Source organism: Talpa occidentalis, unplaced genomic scaffold (assembly GCF_014898055.3).
Source record: "Talpa occidentalis isolate TD23 unplaced genomic scaffold, MPIMG_talOcc4v2.1 talOcc4.9, whole genome shotgun sequence".
In the NCBI taxonomy this organism is placed as follows: domain Eukaryota; kingdom Metazoa; phylum Chordata; class Mammalia; order Eulipotyphla; family Talpidae; genus Talpa; species Talpa occidentalis.
The window spans coordinates 104742938-104764142 of NW_023605305.1; the positions used below are offsets into that span (position 1 = coordinate 104742938).

The 21205-nt window shown below is 35.2% G+C and overlaps 1 protein-coding gene across 3 annotated transcripts in view; it reads left to right on the top strand.

Moving 5' to 3' along the window:
- Window positions 1–21205, top strand: part of NTNG1 (netrin G1) — a 306079-nt gene that overhangs the window by 3974 nt on the left and 280900 nt on the right. For all 3 annotated transcript variants that reach the window (XM_054691177.1, XM_054691178.1, XM_054691176.1), the window contains exon 2: window positions 5634–6398. In XM_054691177.1, coding sequence (XP_054547152.1) covers window positions 6153–6398 — 246 coding nt within the window. In that variant the 5' untranslated portion in view covers window positions 5634–6152. The remainder of the gene's footprint in view (window positions 1–5633; window positions 6399–21205) is intronic.

Below are 21205 nucleotides of genomic sequence, written 5' to 3' on the forward strand. Positions count from 1 at the left end.
AGGCTTTTGTTTTCCTACCTCCGCCCTGCATTCTTCATTTTACCCAGGTTTTGGTAATGCAGCCACTCTTTATCATAACAGTTTGTCAGTCTTTGGAATGGAACATTCTGAGTAAGATTCAGAATTCCACTAAACATATGGTGTATCTGGCAGTAGATTTGCTCTAGAAATAAGGCCCCATTTTATGATTGAAAATACTAAAAGTTTTCTTATCTTGCAGAAATGGAAAAAAAAATAAAAAAGGCATAACCAGAAAGGTCTTCCAGCAAAATCATATTTAAGTCTACTTACTGGGTGAGCTTGTTAGAAAAAGTTTTCCAGAAATTCCCCTTTTCAGAGGCGGGGCAAGGTTTTTCTGATTTGTGGAGTCCTTGAGGGCTATCTAGAGATTGCAATCCCAGGAGCATTATTAGCAATTCCAGGTTTCATTAAATATTTTGAACTGTGTCACTTAGAGTGCTTTATACTCCTACCCCCTTTTCTTTGGCAAAAGAAAAGCAGCTCAATAACTATCCAAGATTCTTTTGGAAGATAAGCAACTTTCAGTTTTTCACTAAGATAAAATTTGGATCTTTGCATGTGAATCAGGATGCAAAGGGAAAAAATGCATCAAGTGTTTTACATGTCGCGTTGTTCCTGCATACATTAGGATGTATGTCTTCCTGATGTGAGCAAATGACATCTTCCTGGATGTCATGAAATGGGATGTTTTGCCACTGAAGACCAACATAAGGTCATTCAGAATTTTATCTATTAAGTTGTTCATGCTTTCCATTTAAAATTTAAATATAAGTGACATTTAAAAGAAATAGTCTTGAAATTTTGAAAGTAAATAGTTTACTTGCACAACAGCTTTTTTCCCTATTAAGATTTTTGTTTTGTTAGATTTCAATGAGCATGTGTGTTAAAATGATCCAGGTTACCTTTTTCAAAAGGAGGTGCATGTATTTTGCAGTTTCCTTTTGTATATTTGTAATTGGTATAATACCTGTCTCTACTTCCATGATTATTCTGAAGCAAATCAGGCAACATTAACCATTAAAATTAAACCATTGCACATTTAGTTGATATGTTTTCTAAGTATTGTGAAGACTTGGAGACAGAGTTTGAGTTAATAAAAGCACCAAGTCTCTTGGAAAGAAAAATTCCTACAACTCAGAAAATCAATTATATATTAACAGAAAAATATGTATGGATTATATTACAGGTCAGTAAGAGATTTAGCATACTTAAAGAATAATTTTATTTTGAGAATCCAGTGTTGTGTTAAAAAACTTCAGATGGGTGTAGATTTTCTAAAACATGTCTATGAAACCTTGAATCTCTGAACTTCTCTACATGAGAATGAAGGTTTATTGTTCATGGTGGTGAAACACCAGATTTCTTCTAGACTTAACTGATTCTGAAATAATTTTATGTGTTATGCCATCCTCAAACATCTTGCAAAATATAACTCTCTGATTTCTTTAGTCATTCTTCTCTTCATGAAAACTGTTTTTTTAAAATAGTAAGGTGTGCTATTTAGTTTTATTAAGATCTTATGATAGGCAGTTCTCATAATACCCAATCAAGTATGAGTAAAATATGCCAGTAATGTTGCTGTACATGTTTCATTCCTTATGTTTTCAGAGACAGTTAACAAAAGAATAGAAGCAAATGTTTCCCATTAAGAGGACTAGAAAATGCTTTCTTCACAACAAATAAATACATGCACAGAACATTCAATATAAATGTTAACTATCTCGTCTCGTTAATGTCATGATGACAGTATTGGAAGCTACTGATTTTGAATTTATATATATCTTTTTTTTTTATATTTTTCACTTGATGGGATGTGATTTAGTCAATGTTCTTCTTGTTCCTTTCCCATTCAGAAGCATACATATTTATAAAATTCTTAATGTCTATGAGGAATGAGTCAATAGCTGTCTATTTCAGGTGCCCCTGAAAAGCTGAATATTTATAGAATAAAATAGCCTACTACCACCACACCCACCTCCTAGTGAGATTATCTAATAAAACAAATGCCAAAAGCCAACTACAGCTAGTGGCTTTACTGTCAATATTTTCCTCTCAGTTGATAAAATTGGTGATTGTTTCCGGAATATAAATGTCCATAATTGTAATCATTATTTCATGTAATATTTTGGGAAGCTGCTTTCTTGATGAGAGAAAAGAAAGGCTGGCAAAATCCCTTCTGCAAAGTTAATCCAAAGTGGAAGGGACTTGAACTACAGAATCCTGAAAAAAGATGTTCCATGTACCCAAAGCCATTTGATAGCTCATTTCAGTCTAGATCAATGACATCTATCAACTTGAAGACATAACATAATTTTATATTTTTACATTGGCTGTACAAATGTATACGCTCGTGAGAGATCTATGGGATACTCATGGCATATTAGAAGGCATTTTTATCAAAGAGGACTTCTCGGTACTTTCGTGCACAGGTAGGGTTGATAGTGTTACTTAATTACAGTGAGTTCCCATGTTTGCAAAGTAAGAGCTAGAACTTGAGCTTGCCAAGCCCCTTCTGAAGCTACTCACATTTAGGTGATGCAGAAATGTGAAGGCCCACATTACTTGGCAGTTAGTTCAGTTATTGGTCCGAAGAGATGGGTTTAGTATCTCAAATCCCCAAATATGTCATTGACTACCCTTCTTATAATTAGTTTGTCTAGCTGGGATGACCTAGCTTTTAGGAAACATTTGATGATTTTTAATGGCTGAAAACGTAGCCAGATGGAAACCGATACCATCAGGGAATAGAGGTTAAGGGGTAAATAACATTCTATTTTCATATCATTTTATTTTCTTTGAAAAGTCCGTAACTACATTTTAACACAAAAATTCCTGATTTTGAAAGAGGCTTCCTTCCCATTGCGTGGAATGGAAGTTCTTAGGTTTAATTTCTTATTCATTTTAAATTAATAGGATTTTCTTTGAAGAGTGTGTGTGGCCCTAGACAGCAAGGAGGCCTTAATCTGAAGGATACATACTAGGTGACCTACAAACATGAAAGTTAGAATAAAATCAAATAATTTTTAAAGAACAGCTTAGTGACCCTCTGCTCCTGATCTGTAATATGCCTTGGTCAATACCTTTTTCTGTGTCAATGGGGGCTCATTAAATGTAAATTCTGCAGACCAACTGAGCCATTCCATATTAGTGCTTGCCAAAGCTTGACATTTTTAATACATTAATAATATGTCTGTAATGTAATGGAAAACTATTAATCACAACTGGTTATGTGCCAGAAATTTAAGCTATAATTGGCTCATTTTTATGAAGAATGTCTGTCGCACGGTCCTGCAACTGCCTTATATTCAAATATCTTGCACTTCTCAACATTTTTCCTTGTCAGTTCCCTAAATTCTTTCAATGGTGTAGTCCATAATTCTGTGTAATGACCATCATTATATTCTGGTATACTTTAATGAGAATTTGTTATATTGGGATGACTGTGGGGCCAGGAATAGTAACAGGTTCATTTACATAGTGTATACATTTTTTTACACACACACACACATATATGCATATATGTATGGTCACCCTTTATTTTGTGAAAGTAGTAATGCAAAATATGAAGACAAAGTTATCAAGAATAAGAATTAGGAGTTAACATTTACTGGCTAATAAATGTGATGGTTAATTTCAAGGAGTATTCAGATATACACTTAAGGTCCTATTTTCAAAATATGTTAAAAGTTAATTAATATTGCATACTCATTTCAAACTCAAAACAGTCATTCTAGATCCTCAAGATAATATTGTTCTCCAGAAAGGAGTTGCTATGTACGTGAAAGCAAGAACCAAAGTCAGTAATTTCTGGACTAATGTTCAGTTGTAATGCCTATTCCCCCGCCCCACTCCCAAGAAAGTGTTTGTTCTTTTTATAATAAAGTAGTAAATATAATTGAAAAAAGCATCTAGTAAAATAATTTGTATCATTTTTACACCTTTTTCAGATTATTAATTGTCAAAGTGTTGGATGTTTCTGAAAATATCAAAATCACTAATGAAGCTGAAAAAAGCAGAAGGCTGTAGTAGCCACAACACATGCTTCTGTGTGATTTTTTTCTTTTTAGTTTAAGATTTTAAAATGTGCTCCACACAGTATACTCTTAATGTTATAAGGAAGAGGCAGATTCAAATCTGTAGTTTATACATGTTTAGACAAACTGCTAATTATTGCTTCATAGGAACTCAAATATTCAACACTTTCCTAATAGAAAATATCACAAATTGCAGCTGTATGATAACATTTTATGAATCAAATATAATGAAAATTGCACTTGCATCCATAAAGCAATTATTATAAATTACTTTGCTATGGAAACACAATTCAACCATCTGTTGGCATTTCATAGTCTCCATGGCTTAGTTCATTTTAAGACGGTGCATTATTTAAATCTAGTGAATTTCTTTTACAAGATTGTTTGAAGATAGTGAACTTCTATATTTAAACTTCTTAATATAAATAGAAGGGCCTATAATGGGATTGTCCGGACTGTAGGCTTTATTGTCCATTTTCAGTTGTTTAAAAAAACAATTATTGGGACTATGACAATATGAACCAACTAATTAAGCAAATACACTTCTTTTTACCGGACTTCCAAATGTTATCTTTGTGTTTGGATTTGGACAGTGATCTCTAAAGAGAAAAGTTAGCAGTCAAACATACCAGTGGCCTGTACCCATTGTTATGTAGACTGCACTATCATTTAAACAAAAGTACTTTTGAACAGTAATTTTTATTTTTTCCTAGAATTAGTGCCATATTATTCTGCTTCATGGCCTGTTAATTCACCCTCAGCTATTTTTATATGTGCATTTTGAATTGTGCATTTTAACTACAGAGCTTTTAGTTTTAAAGCAGGGTATAATATTTGCCTTTGGGACAAATTCTCTTCTTCTGTTACAGAAAGTAACTGCAAATGCAGATGTAATGGCTATAAAAAGATGTAAGAAAATAGAAAATTCTTATAAAAGGAAAATTTGCTTCTCTGGTTTTATTTTTGACTATTTTTTTTTTTTCAGAGAGCCGAGGTATCTTTATCAATAAATGCAACTAAAGATGCTAAATTTTTCCAATATAATGAGCAAACCCAAAGGGGCAGGCTTGTGCCAACAATGCCAGTTTTCACTCCAGCTAAGAAAAGCTGAGAACTGTATGAAGAATTTGGAGATGTTTAGGGTCTTTCGCTAGGAGGCAAAAGTATACAAGTATTTGTCACTTCTTTCCTTGTCGTTGTAATAAAAAGCAGTCATTTCCCTTATTGTTCTCATGGAAGATTTTCTAGACTGCCCTATATGAGAAATGTTTAAATCTAGCTGCTTGCTCTCAGTTTTGTTAAGAGGGAAGTATAACTTTTGAAACCAAAACCTGTAACTCACCTGGAACCACATGCATCTGTCATTGTTATGAAGAGTTAAATCCTTCCTATCAAAATTCTTCCTAATGTGAATGATTTCTGTGGTTTGCTCATTCTAGCAAAGTAGCTGAGTAAAGGTTATTCTTATTACACCAATTTGCTTTTTATTGCATCAGATCTCCCAAATGTCAACATATCATACATTTTCTAATGCACTGATTCTGGGACAATAACTCTTACTCTTATTGTTTCTGAAAGGGTGTCGGTGTCAGAAGAAAAGAATGATTGATGGGAAACAGACACCAGGCTACAGACTCTCATCCTTTTGCGTCGGAGGCTGATATGTCACTGCTTGTGAGCATCCCCTGTAAGCTGTGAACATTGAGGATCACCCAGGGTTATTGGATGTACAAGGGGAGAGCCATCACTTTGCTAAATCATTACCTGCTACTGGACACCTTTCACAAAATCCAAACTAGACTCGAGTCTAATAGACATGTTCTAGGACAACGAAAAAGCTACAAGTTGTCACTGCCTCATACCCAAGAAGCATGTTTGGCTTCCACCAAAGTCCTTAATGTACCTGAAGGCACACGCTGTCTACCCACTTTACTTTTAGTTTTGGAACCTGCTTTGAGGGCTTATCTTCTCTCCTTCACTCTCTCTTAATATACAGACCTACCTTCATAGAGACGTATATGTATATATAAAATAGACATAGATCTCAGATAAGCAAACCCTGCTTCAGCTCCCACGAAGATTGCCAAGAATTTAGAGATGTATTTGTCAAGATTCCTATCAATTCATGCCCTTTGGGTTACAGTGTCCTCGGTGATGCAGCCCTACCCTCTGGTGTGGGGACATTATGACGTGTGTAAGACTCAGATTTACACAGAAGAAGGGAAAGTTTGGGATTACATGGCCTGTCAGCCGGAATCCACAGACATGACAAGGTATCTGAAAGTGAAACTGGATCCTCCAGACATTACCTGTGGAGACCCTCCTGAGACTTTCTGTGCAATGGTGAGACAATCTTTATAATTGAATATTTCACATGAAGTGGGGCATGTGTATTCATTCATAGACGCGTCCAAATGGGATGAGCTTAAAGACTCCACTCGTGCAGCGAGCTGAGTCTGCAGGTGGCAGATTTGTGCTAACAGGTTAGCTTCATCCTCAGTGGAGGCTGTATAACCTGGATTACAATATGCAGTGTGATCGATGTTCTGAAAAGTACCTTCTGCTTTTCTGCAAACTAAAGGTTTCACTGAGACAGGTGTGCGCTGTATATAAATGACAAAAGGAAAAGTCCAGCTGAAGTTTCCATTTCAGATTGGAGATCGGGAATATGATTAGGCATTATGTGTTATGTTAAGGATAAAATCCAATGGAAATCAACTTTAAAATCACAAAAGTGTTTTCACATATTTATATAAGTTCAAGCCCAAGTCCCATTGTTCAAAGCTCAATTAGATTTCATGCTTTCCTTGTCAGGAAACCATTGTGATTAATCCTCACTTAGGAGACCTATTTTGATTTCAATTTGCGTAAAGAGCAAACAGGAGGATCTGAACCTGCATGTAAAGCTATGACTTGTTCTTTGTGTTTAGACAAACTTAGCTGTCATATCTCCATGCAGCACACGCGTGGCTTAAAAATGGCAAAATTACCATGCGATCTTTTCCAAAACCATCTTATTTGTTGACTCAAGTAGCCCCTTATTTTCAAGAGCTGCGGTTTCCTATAAGTATTTTGAAGATGACTGTAGGAATATTGAAACATTTGATGAAAAACAATGAGTGGGACATACAAATTTTAAAAACTATCCTTTTGATAATCAAATTTATAGAATTCATAGTTTCATGGGGTGTGTACAATTTTTCCTGGGTGGAAAATTAAATGCTCTGTGAAAAGGAGTAACACACTGAATTTTCACTGTGGATATTGCTGAAAATATACCTGTAAGGTATTAGTAAAGACTTTGGCAATTAAAATGATGTAAGTAGGTGTGTTAAAGAATTTAGACAAGGTATTCATTTGGTTTATGTCATTTTAAAAAATTTTATTATAGGTGGTCTTTATTTGATACAGGATCTATGATTCCGTTTTTCTCCACATAGCACATATAATCGAATGGCAGATTTTAATAGTATTTTTACCTGACTTTATTATCTTGAACTTGGCCTGGCATTTTCAAGATAGTGAAACTATTAATCAAAGTAGCATCTATTCACAGTCCCCAGTGAGTTAAATTAACATAAGATAATCTTAGACCGAACACTGGAGAAAGGTTTTGTAACAGGAAACAATTTTGAGCAATAAAGAGTGTAAGAGTGTATTCACCTAAAAGCAAAGGGCTTGCCATTTTTCAGAAGTGCCTTTGGGGACTGGTTTGAATTATAGTCTAAACCTGATTTTGTGGAGAGTGAGAAAAAGAGCTTGGCTATTAGGTGTCACTATGACTAAAGTGCCCGAAAGACTAAATATTTCAAAAAGAGGACCCATCTCTCTGGGAAACAGGTATGTGCTTTGCAAAGTTGTGTTGTAGAAATCAGAGACTTCCAGAAGAGGATTTTTAAACAAACACATTGGCAGAACTATCATGAACCTGTAAAAGAGCAAAGATATTGGTGGTTTTCTAGAAGGTCTTTAATCATCTCTCATAAAAGGTCAAATTTAAGATCTCATTGCAAATCTGGGATGAAATTGCTGTTCAGATGATAGGGCGTGTAATCTTCCGTGCCTTTTATCAGAGAATGAGTTCTGGGCCACATCTTCATGTTACTAAGACCACCCTAGCTCTATATATTGGTTTGCATGACACTTGTAGCAATATGCCTTTCTGGAATTGTTTAATAATGTATGGATTGAAGAAAAATAGCAAATATTCTTTTTAGAGTGCTGTTCCTACTTGCCTTGGCCGTGGATGGTATGTTTGGGGTATGATGTGAATGTGCAGCTTCTCTGATATCATCCTCTGGCATGAGAATGCCAGCTCAGCACAGCTCCCGACCGTCACGCTGAAGGCTTTACTTGGTGCCCTCAGCATGTCTTTCTCCCATCTGGAGTGGTAAAAGGCCCCTTATTCTTATGGCTACTTTTACAGAGGCATAGTCTAAGTTCCTGAAGCAAACCTCTTCCTACAGTCTTCTGGCTAAGTGATGTCAGACACCAAAAGAAATAAAGCAATTAAAATAGAATTCCTCAGTTTCTCAAGTGTGGTGACATGTATATTTTGTATGTTTATATGAAACTCTATAGGGTAGTCTTTCAAAAGGCTGTATCTTGTTATGATGCAGATATTTGGGGGCCTTGGAGGGGGGTATGTGTTTCATTGAGCAGAATTGTTTTCCAAGGACAGTGTAAATTTGTGAAATGTTACCTGTCAGTGCATAATTTAGCCTCTTTAATATGCACATGATTGGCATACCTTCCAATAATCTATCTTTTAAATGCATACTTTGGCACTCTGTATGCATGGATATATTAAGTCAATGATGGTGGACTAATATAGCAACACTTCCTCTCTGACATTTGGGGTTTTCCATAAAACTCTTCAGTGTAAGAGTTCCTGACAAGGCTGTAAAGCTTCTCAGGATGCTGTCATATTAGACCTGTTTAGGTGCTCTTTAGCCCAAGGTCTAATGGGAACCCATAAAGTCATTTGTGTTATGACTTTCACGTTCTCCTCTCCTTGACACACGCCATCTATATCTGCTCCTTCGGAGTTATTATGGCCCATTACATCAGGGTAGCTGCCACATAAGCGCCACCACTACTTAGCCCTTATATGTAAATGTTTGCTGCAAAATGGTTTCAGTAATCACCTGCTCAGCTAGTGACACCCTCGTTATGTGACTATAGCAATTCTGAGCACCGAGGGGACAGCTGGCCAGAGATACACCCTGTAATTCCTATAGTCAAGTTAGTTTATATAAAGTTGAAGTTCACCGGCAATGCTTGGAGTTTGTGTTGCTGCTTTTTGCATTTATTCCATTGTTATATGCCACTGGCCATCCGTGAATGCTGCATTTTCTTTAGAGTGAGATTTAGGTAAAAAAAGAACCAAAGAATTCCCTTTAACAATTCTGCTTGTTCTGCTTGTTCATCTGAATGGCCTATTTAATAATTCTTTAACATCTAGTAATTCTAAATCTTTGTATATTAATAGTACCAGTATTTGGAATTCTGCTATTTCTCTTTATGCTAGTAGAATAGGGGGGAATTACATGTATTATATAGATATAATTATTTTATTTTAAATATATGTACATGTATATTTATGTGTTGTGTATGTCAAGACCATATAGCTGCTTTTTAATTTAATCTATTTCTTTTGAGTTGTTCATAGCTAAAAGTATCTCTGTCGAGGGGGATGAGTCTAAAGGGTAGAAAATGTTTAACCAGTTTATTTTAGGCTGAGATAATAATATAGATCATGTCCCTTCTTTTAGCTACATAAAACTTCAGGTAGAACAGCTTTGTCAGAAAACACAGATCAGCTAGCAACTACAATTTGTTTCAATTTGCATAAAGAGCAAACAGGAAGATCTGAACCTGTGTGTAAAGCTGAAGTGACAACAGAAAGCTATGACTTACTCTTTGTGTTTAGACAAACTTAGCTGTTATATCTCCATGCAGCACCCCAGTGGCCTAAAAATGGCAAAATTATCTGCAATTATCTCCAGCCTGCAGCTGATTTTCTGGATAAGTTAAACAGAAGCTTTGAAAGGAAACCTACAGATGGAAGAAGTCATGTACGTTTGTACAATTTATGGCTCAGAAGTGCTGATGACTGTAGAAATGTGAGCCCTTGAGTGCTGCTATGGATTTCAGAGCCAATCAAAACTAAATTAGGAAACAAAGATTATTAAAAAGACTTCTGTGTATGTAATTTTGGCATAATAATATGAGGTAAATGTTAAATGTTTCCCTTGGAGACTTCCGGCATCATTAATGCGGCATGCCTTTAATTACAAGTAGACTCATATTACTAAAAAAAAAAAAAACAAAAAACAAAAAAAAAGGGGAAAATAAAGTACTCTGAAGTATCGTTAGCAATACCCTCATTATGTTTACTGAAATAATGAAAGAAAATGTATAATTTTCCTAAAGACTGTGTCAGATTTTGAAATGAAAATGGATTTTCTTCAGGAAATTGACTAATGGCTGCTTATATTCTTGATGAGCATTTATTCAAGCACCAAAACAGGTCTATTAATGATCACTCAACATTGTGCATTTTCTTGATAGTCCCCTTATTAAGAAAAAAACTTTAATTATTGCAAGTATTGTGGATAGAGTGTATCTCATTATGTTCAAGTGGAATTTATGAAAGTAGTGGAAAACCTTCATGTTTTAAGATTTTAAGGGAACTGGTGGAGTGAGAGACTACATTCTTGTAAAGCTATCTACAAACTTAAATTTCTGATATGACATCAGCTCAGGTTGCCATCTGACACTTATCAGGTGGCCTTTGAGAAATTAATTTGATAAGCTCAATTACATTTTCAGTGACTAGGCACTAATATCAATTCCCAAAACTGGAAGTGACATTGACTTATGTGATAACTGAATAATCTTAAAAATACACTCTGTTCACATGAAACATAATTCAATAAATGAAGTTTTAATAACAGTGACATCTTTCATTTGAACTGATTTATCCCTTAATTATGGCAGAATGGAATTGTTTAAAACCCTCAGTTCCTTTATTATGAACATTTCATTGTTATTAGTTCATTAGCTAGACTTATTTCTTAGAAAAGTGTGATTTGTGTTTGCAATGAATTAAGTTCCATGAAGATTCGTCTTTCTGCTATATCACTATATCAAGTATTTCCTTGTTGAGGGGCTACAATAGCTCCTTATTATCTATTGCATCCACGTCAGAAGTACATTACCTGATTTCTAAATCGGGATATATACAACTTACTTTCCATTATTCTCCATAAGGACCTTTTGTTATCTCCAGGGGACTTAGGGATTAGACACCTGAATGGAAAGGGACTAATGGATTTGTATTTAAGCTACATTGGGTAGCATGCACAGTTTATGGGGAGCTGGTAAAGATTATGGCAGGGCTCACAAATCCTAAAACCACCTTGTAATTCATTGTTCCCAGCCAGTATTCTTTATCTGCCCTTGTCTCTGTTGGGTAACGTTTAACAGATAATATTCCAGACAACTGTTAGTGAGAAACAAAATCATTTCACATAGGCCCCTGCCTCCAGAGGCAGTAAGGAGGAGTTATATGCAAAATTAATATGAAGAAGGGTGTGCCTAGAAAACCGGGCAGCAGGGAAGTAAGCACAACATCCAGAATTTAAAGATAAATGTTATTTTGTTACATATCAAAGGGGCACTTGGAAAATATTGTTTTGGTAGCCAAGTGCCTGATGCTAAGCAGTGTCTGTAAATGATAAAAAAGATGCAGGGTGGAGTAAATGCAGGTAGAGTGTTTAAATGTCAGTCTAGTAAGGTTTGCTGAATGCTAGAGTGACTTCTTGTAACTGGTAGGATAGAAGAAAAGCAAAAAAAATCATAGCGCCTGATGACTTAGACATAATGTGTATGTGTGTAGGTGTTGTGTGCATCCACACACACACACACACACACACATATATTTCTTAACATAGGTGTTAGAATATGGGGAATAGGGTAAGCATAGCTCATCTGCCTGGAGCTCCAATTTATACTAACATTAGGAGAAACACTTCACTGAATATGTAAATGCAAGAATTCTAAAGATGAAACCTGAGACATCAAAATAATAACTGCCATATAATGGACCACTTTGTTACCTACTATGGTTCTCCAAGAGGTAACCTTGTTTGCTTGAAATCTAAAGAAACATCATTTGCAAAATTTGGGAAGTTATGTTCTAAAAATGTCACAACTTGTCTGGTCTACATTGGTTTGGGGTCTTGTAAGCATATTCTCAGACATTTTTTAAAGGTGGTGGTATTTGTTCTTCTCAACTTTGGACCTGCTCATGGGTCTTAGACTGTATCTTGATCCTGTCACTTTAAGGACCAGGATTAGCAGATGAAAGTCCCTGCTGTCATGTGTTTCCTCTACCAGTACAAGCACAAGACATTTGTCTTGCTTGGAATAATCTGTATTTCTTTGCACTTAGTTTCATTACACTTTGTGCCAATTTCAACTCATATCATTCTCTTCACCTTTTAACTATACATACACAAGTTACTCTACCTGATTTTTAAATCAGGGTGTGTTCACATACATATAATATGCACATAAGTATCATATATGTGTTGATGTAGTGGATATGTGTATGGGTAATGCATACATATAACATCCATATGATGGTCCTGCCTATGTGCTTTATTATGCTCTGGCATTTAGCACTTTATTACATCTTATTCATTTATACCCGCATATGCACATTGCACATTTGCTTCATATATTTACCGTATTCTGGCTACTGATTAAATGAGATCATATGTGGGAGGACCCCTTGTGAGCTCTGATGCAGAGGAGAAACTCAACAAAGTATACATTATGTGCTTTTCTACCTCGCTGCATTTGCTGTATTCCTAGGCAACAAATAAATAATAACATGTTTTTAACAGATTAATTGATCATTTGAGTTTCCAGAATTTTTTCCTGTTTTTTGAGAACTCTAATTACGGCGCTGTCAATTGTTGTTTCCGCTGTGACTTAAGAGACAACTTGAAAAATTAGCACTTGTGCACCTTATGATAATGTTCTCAAAGAGAGATGGGAAAAGCAAAATCTACTCTGAGCTCTGATGCTCAAAATCATCTATAGAGGGTTTTTCCCATGTGTGATTAAAAATATTTTTTCCAAGTAGACAATTTGTAAATGGTAAAAAAATCATTTTGCCATATTTCTTAACATCTCTCACTAAATATATATGTATATACATACATATTGTTTTATAAAACTGGAATATCATATCACATCTAAGATTTTCATCTTTGTTTTCATGCCCTATTTTGTTTTTAGCAATTCCTTATATCATTATATATTCTTAGAAAAGGTGAATTTGAAAGCTATAAATATTTTATTATGTGTATATACAATATTTTATTTAAATATATACCCATTTTGATAACTTCGTGTTATTGCTTTTTTCCCCTATTGGTTTTAATGATTTGATGAACATATATAAGTAGTCTTTTTTTATTAAACATAGTTTTCTTGTCCCATGTACAAAACCTCCCATATTAAGTGCATAAGTTTTGGAAATGCTGAGCTTATTGTATTGGGTCTGGTTGCAGCTGAAGAGTAGGGCTCATTCCTGTGTTCCCAAGGATGCAGTCACTACTCAGTGGAATGGACATTATGTCAGTCACAGGGAAAGAGATATGGGACTGGAGTTAGGGTGTGGAACTTAGACTAGCCCTTCTTTCTGGTCCCTGCTCTCTTTTTCTCATTTTCAGTGATGCCACATGGTGGAGAACAAATCAGAAGACCTCTTTGGGAGCCACAAGATGAAGATGACCAAATCACACCTTGTAACCTTTAAAGCTTTTAAAACTTGCTTTAAATTGATCTACAATGAGAAATACATTTTATATTGGAACTCAGTAAACACACCTTTATCCACACACACACACACACACACAATCAAAATAAAACTTCCTAAAACATTCTTTACCCTTTTTGTGTGCTATGCCCTCTGATATATTTTCCTCATTAAGAAACACTTGAAAATCATACATTGTGATCCACAAATGATAAGTACCATTGTTTTTGAAACTTGCATACACAGGGAATTCTATGCCCATCATTGTATAATTTTAAAAAATTCAGTGTTTTGGGGCCTTCTTGGTGGCACAAGGAGTTAAGATGCAGCACTATGAAGCTATCCGCAGCCACTGCATGAATTCCATCCCTGGCCAGGGAGCTGACCCACATGGTGCAGCAGACCTCTCCTGACTCTCCCACTGCTCCCCTCAGCAGTGTATTTCAGTCAATCCACCTGCTCTGTTCCCCATCCTGTCTCTGATGAATCCTTTCAACCCCCACACCTCTGGCCTGTACCCCAGTTCTTGTATGCATAAATAAATAAATACATCTTTAAAAGAAAATTCAACGTTTTTGGTATATACTGCTATGTAGTATTCTGCCATATGGATATTTCTTTATTTCTTCTATTTATAGGCATTTAGCATGCTTGGTTCTTGTATTTTAAGTCTCGTGAGTAGTATCAAATTGTCTTCCAGAAAAAGTTAATTTGTACGACTAACAGCATTTTATGAAAATGTATTAGTCACTACATCCTCATCAGTACTGGGCATTATATTCTTAACTGACTTTCTAATAGAAGGCCTTAGCATATGAATGAAAATATGTGGTTTACTAAATAAAAAAGATAATGATAAAATAATCCTTATTTTTACTACTACCAACTTTTCCACTAAGGTGATTTTTTTTTTTAAGTTTGACATCCATACAGACACATATTGGAAAGTGATAATGACATTTTGTTTTTTAAAGGTATATTTATTTACTTAATTAGAAAAAATATTTTAAATATATTCCTTGGCTACTTAAATTTCTCTTACTCCTACTTGCTGTGGTTTTACTCCATTGTGCTTTTTGCCCTTTTTAACTTTTATATTGAAGTCAACAATGTGTGTGTGTGTGTGTGTGTGTGTGTATAGTTTTACCTTTTAAAATTATATCTCTATTTGGATCTTTTAAACAGACTCTATATTTTGATCAAGTTAAAAGTTGTGACTATTCTTTCTTCCAGAACAGGCCTTAGGTCAGAGGCTTTTCCAAACTCTTAATTTTGTGGAAAATTTACATTTTCTTGCACTAGATTTTAGTGTCTAAAAGTCTTCATCTTAGGCTAGGAAGGATCCATCTCAGTGTCCCCTCATGTCTTTTGTTCCTGTACAAGAACTTTGAAAATTTGTCACTTCTCCTAAGTGAGTGGCTTAGAATTAGTCCTCTTGGAAACATTCACAATCTGAAACATATTCTTTGTATAAAACAACTGGTGTAGAATCTGCTTGGGTTTTAATTCACTAAACCAATGGACAGACTAGTATTTCATGTGACATTTTTAGACTTCAGAATTTCTCTTCTTATGTAAGGTGGATATGATGAAAGTTGTTTCACACACATAATATTGGAAAAGAACTTACTGAGATTGGCAGGTTGTAAGTTTCTTCTCTAGCTGGGAACAGATAGATTCACATAACATCAGTTCCATGAAAATTAAAGATGTAAGCTGAAAAAGAAACCAGAATTGGTTTTCAGTCTTTGACCTACTTTGAAGCTGACTTCTAAAATATTAAATGAAGAATGGTGCTGGATATTGCTTCAGTACAAAGAAAGAGTCCTTTGTTCTAGAAGCTTGATGTCCATTGAGAAGTCCAGCAGCTGATATCATCAGGTCATGTCTGAACAATGATTTTTCACCATCACCTGTAACTTTTCATATCTTTGCTCTTGCTTTCTTCCTTCTTGGAAATGATAAAATGAAGAAATCAAATACTCTTCCAAACAATTCTGTCACTGAGTGGAGAAGAATCCAACATATATGGTCAGCAGAAATTACAGATGAGGATGTGTTATGACAAAGAAAATGGACCAATAGATAGTCTGTTCATTTGACATTGACTGTGATGCCTGCACCTTCCTTATGGGTTTTGACTTCAAAGTTTAGAAAGACTAACATTATATGTCATGTGAGGGAGCATGTTCATCAGTGCATCTACTGTCTGACTCAGTGGGGTCACTGCGTTAGTCAAGCCCAATACAGCAGATCGCCTTGTAGTATAGTACCCCCGCCCCTTATCTGTGGTCTGGCTTTCTGTAGTTTCAGTTACCCAAGGTCAACCATGGCCTGAAAATATTACATAAAAGAAAATATTTTGAGAGACAGAACATATTCATCTGACTTTTATTACAGTATATTGTTATAATTGTTCTTATTAATTATTGCTGTTAATCTCTTACTGTGCCTGATTCATAAATAAAACTAGCATAAGTATGTATGTATAGGGAAAAAAAAACAATGTAGATAGGGTTTGATGGTATATGATTTTAGATATCCATTGTGGATATCTATTGTGGTACGTGTCCCTCACAGATGAAGGGGGCAACTCTACTTAATGCATGCTTGTTGAAATGAACTTGTGGTATATTTTTGAAAATAATATTTGAAGCTGATATTGAGAATTTACGTCATGCTATGCCCTATATAAACTCTTGATTTTTGTTGGTTCATGCAGTCTGTAGTCCTATCATTATCCTTATTTAATGGGTGAAGTAATTGAGGCATGAGGTTAAGTAACTGTTACAACAAAATAGAGAGAACAGGATATAAACCCCAGCAGTCTGACATGCATGTTCCACTCCTAAACTCTCCTATAAATTCCTCTCTAATTTTATTTTGTTGTATGCAAGATAATACTATTGCAAAACCTTTTTAAAAATCACATTTATGATTTGGACTATGAGCTACAATACAATGATTTTGTTATTTAAAAAGCCTTTTATCTGAAATAACCTCAGAAAATTGGATTCTGTAAACAGTTATAGAATGTTGGAAATACACATTATGTGATGAGTGTCTTCATTCAGGGATAAGAGAACCAATCAAGAGTGTTTGTTTCCCTTCCTGTTTTCTTTTCCATTAGCGTGTTCATAAAAATGGAAATAAGTTGTTAAAAATCATAGAGAACAGAGTACATATTGTAGTCCCCATCTAAAACCAGAATAATAAGTCAACAACTATTGCTAGTTAACAAAATCATATTCTTGTGGGTGAGGTGTTGAAAAAACTAGTGATGCTTTTGAGTTTTTTATTACAATATCAATAACAACTGTTATCATATAGACAACTGCCCCCATGCTGTCTGCACCTGAATGTCTAGTAAGCATTTTAAATTTAGCATGTTTTGTAGAACTCCTGATTTCTTCTCCCTATGTCAGTTCTGCATCCAGTCTTTCTCATGTCTATAAACAGCTGCTTATATTTATCTAGATGTTCAAGATACAGTATCTAGGAATCCTCCTTAGTTTTCATCTCTCATAACACAAACAAGTCTTGTTGGCTAAACCTTCAAAATGTGTCCCCAGATTAGACCGTTTTTACCCTTACTACTGCTGACAACTGTGTCCTAACCAGCTTAATCTATAAGCTATGCTCCCACAATACCTCCAAAATGGCCTCCCTGCTTCCTACCCTTTCTCTATTATCAAATTTGTGTGTTTGATAATGCTATAATATAGGTTAATGTAAAATAATATACAAATGTATGATCAATACACATAGATAGTGCAATTATAATATATATATACATATAAAACATTTTAAGAATATGAGTCAATCAGTCCTCATTCTGTTTCCTTCCATATCTATGTGTCCCATCAAGAATTCTCCACATCCTTACTACTGCCTGAGATGTCCTATGGTAGCTGTTCCCCACAGACCTCTCTGACCTCCATTCTGTTTACTCCCACCTTGCTCAGTCCTCTTCACCTGCAACTTGTTGATGTTCTCATAAAACCATGTTAATTCTTGCCCCTTCAGTTTAAGTTGTTTGGGTCACATTCTCAATCTCTTCCCAGAGCTTCTTCCCACCTTTTATTCTGCTTAAAAACTCTTCTTAAAGACAACTATTTGACCACCTTACCTAAAATAAATCTCTGTATTCTTTATCCAGTCCCTCAACCTGATTAACTTTTCTTCATTGAACTTATTACAGGGGTTCAAACTATTTAGTAATGGCGTATTTCTTTCTTGTGCATGTATTTATATATTTTTATACCAAGTTTGTATATCCATAAATAAAATATGGCTTTGGTTCAGGGCTTTTAAATGTTACCGTAGTGAAAGAATTGCTCTGTAACACTATATTTCTATATTATCCATTTGATCTTCTAGTTCACTCATATTAGGATGTTAAATATATTCCATTGTATAAATACACTCTTCACTAGTAGGGATTTCTGAAGCTTGTTTTTGTTATGATTTTTTAAATTAAATCAGAAGAATTTTTAAAATTAAATCATAAATTGCAAGAGATTTCTTCACACCTACCTGTATTTGGTGCACATGAGCAAAAGTTTTGTTATCTTTTATTGCATTTTTTCCTAAGATGTTTCTCTAGAAGCCAATTTGTTGGGTTATAATTGTCCCACGTTGCATACTTAACAACAGATTATAAGATTCACCTCTACATTTGATTTTATTCTGTTTACTCATATGATTCCTCTTGCTATTTAGTGAAAAATGTTTAAGAAACTGTTTCTCTTACTCCTTTAGCTGTTAGGACACTCATTTTATGATTTCTCATGCTAGTCATAATTAACTCAGGTTTTTTTTGTATGTCTATATGTGACTTGGTTCTAAATCTCCATATTTGTTTTAATTATTTAATAGTAAATCATTTGGAAGTTATGTGAGCACCACTGATAAATATTTATAACGGTGAATCAACAGGAAGAAGCATTGGAATTTGTAGAAATAAATATAGAGCTATAAGCAAACTTCTTTGATTTTTACCTTTTTAAAAAAAGATTTTATTTATGCATACAAGAGCTGGGATGCAGGCCATAAGTGTGGGGGTTCACCAGAGACAGAGTGGGGAGCAAAACAGGCAGATCTACTGAAATACACTGCTAAGGAGGGCAGCAGGCAAGACAGGAGAAGTCTGCTGTGCCATGTGGGTCACCTCCCTGGCCGGGGATCAAACTCATGCTGTAGTGGCTGGTGATAGCTTGATAGCACTGAGACTTTAACCCCTGTATCACCAGGGAGACCCCCTGATTTTTATCTTTATACAGAGGGCAACAAATTTTAAGAATGTCATCTTGCATCTGGCCACCACTGAAGGATATACTCTAACATGTACAATTTATATAAAAATCATAATTTTAAAATTATTTAAAAAATTTAGCTATAAATAATTTTTTTCTCAAAATCACTGTCTTCATTACTAGACTGTAACAATAGCTTTATAGTGCTTTTAAACTCAAAGTCTCCTTGCTTACTTTGCAAGATGATATATAAATATTGCCTCATCCATCACCAGAATGACTTGTCTCCTAGATGAAAACCTGAGGGTGATGTGTAACTGTAATAAATTTGGACAGCAAGAGAAGAGTTCCATTTCCAATTAAAACCACAGCCAGGAAGTTTCCATGTAGACTGACAGTGTAGGTAGATGAGGACATGTTTTAGTGCTTAGTTTGGGACATATAGGTTTTGTTTTAGGGGTAGTGAGAGTAAGTCTTTAACCTCCTTATGTCCTCCTAAGAAAGGACCAGTAGCCCTTTCTATGTAGGGGAGAAGTCTTAGACATTTATTTCTCTAAATTCCATGCTTTTTGCTGTTGAATCACTATTAACAATAGTTATTATTGATGCTCATTGGTTTTGGATATTTAGAGTCAAATATTCTGATGTGGGCTTGTCTAACCTGGACAAAGATTTACATTTGAGGATATTTTATTTGGATTCAAACAGTTCTTGAAGGACCAAGTTCCAACTTAAGTTATTTTACTTCTTTGTCTGAGCAACAATGAGATAATGATGTATTTATCACAGTGCCTGGCACATAGGCAGGGCTTGATAAATATTAATTATCTTTATCACTGTGATTATTGTTTCTGTTGCTGAAAAGTTGAAGTCATTTTGATTCTCATTTTCTGCTTTGAAGGGATCTTCTGGATGTCTGAATCTTTGGTTTCTCCTTTCTGTGAACTGTCCGCCTTTATGAATGTTACTAATGGCATCTAATAACTAACTGCTTATGAGCTTCTGGCTCTAAGCCAGGTATTTAAAATCAAAATAATTTCACAACTGTGGTTGTAAGGTAAATGAAATATTTTCTAAATAACCCAATATTAAAATAATCATTCACGGACGCAACAACATTTGCACTGAGATGATAATGGACCAATATTTTAAAAACTGCGCTAGACAAGTCTGACAACATCATAACATCTCATAAAAACAAAAAAAGTCAACAAAATATGTGAACATAAATTAAATGATCATTTTAGTATCAAACATTGAATGAGCGCAACCTGTTGACTCTTGTGGAGGTTTTGAAGTAAGAGAAATTTTAGTGTGGGAAAAGGAAATACTAAGTCCTAAATGGATTTTTCTGGCTGTCCTATTTATCCATATTATCTCCTACCTCAAACCAGGGGATTGCCACTGTACTTCTGATGTAATAACAGAATATCTTTGGGTGAAACCTTGGCCCATAATTCTTGTTCCCATTGCATTTTTTGGTTTATATAGTATTTTCCCCCTCTCCTCACATAATATTTAGATAGTGTGTTCAATTAAGGCAACCTGCAAGTTGCATTCTCCAGATGGCTGACCATGTGAAATAGGAAGAAGTTCTGTTTCCTTCCAAGAACTGTAACCATATATCATGGCCTGGAGTGGGGAAGAGTAAGCTGGATCTCAGCTCCACCTACGACTTGGCTTGGCTTCTTAGTGATGGACACAATCTTCCCAACTGTGTGTGGGGGTCCTGTGTGTTACTCAGATTTCACAGTTATAACTTGGCCTTGTGTGGGACTAACACTGCATCCTACAATGAAGGTCACACAGTGGGGCCACAGGGGAAATGCTGTTGCAGATTATACAGAGATTTAACTTTCATGGTATTGGTAACAAAGGTAACAAATTTTAATAATTTAGCCAATTAAATTTTTTTTTTGCTAAAAAGTTATCCATCCATGCATACAAGAACTGGGATACAGGCCAGAGGTGTGGGGGGTTGAGAGGACTCACCAGAAGACAGAGTGGGGAACAGAACAGGCAGATCAACTGAAATACACTGCAGAGGGGAGCAGCGGGTG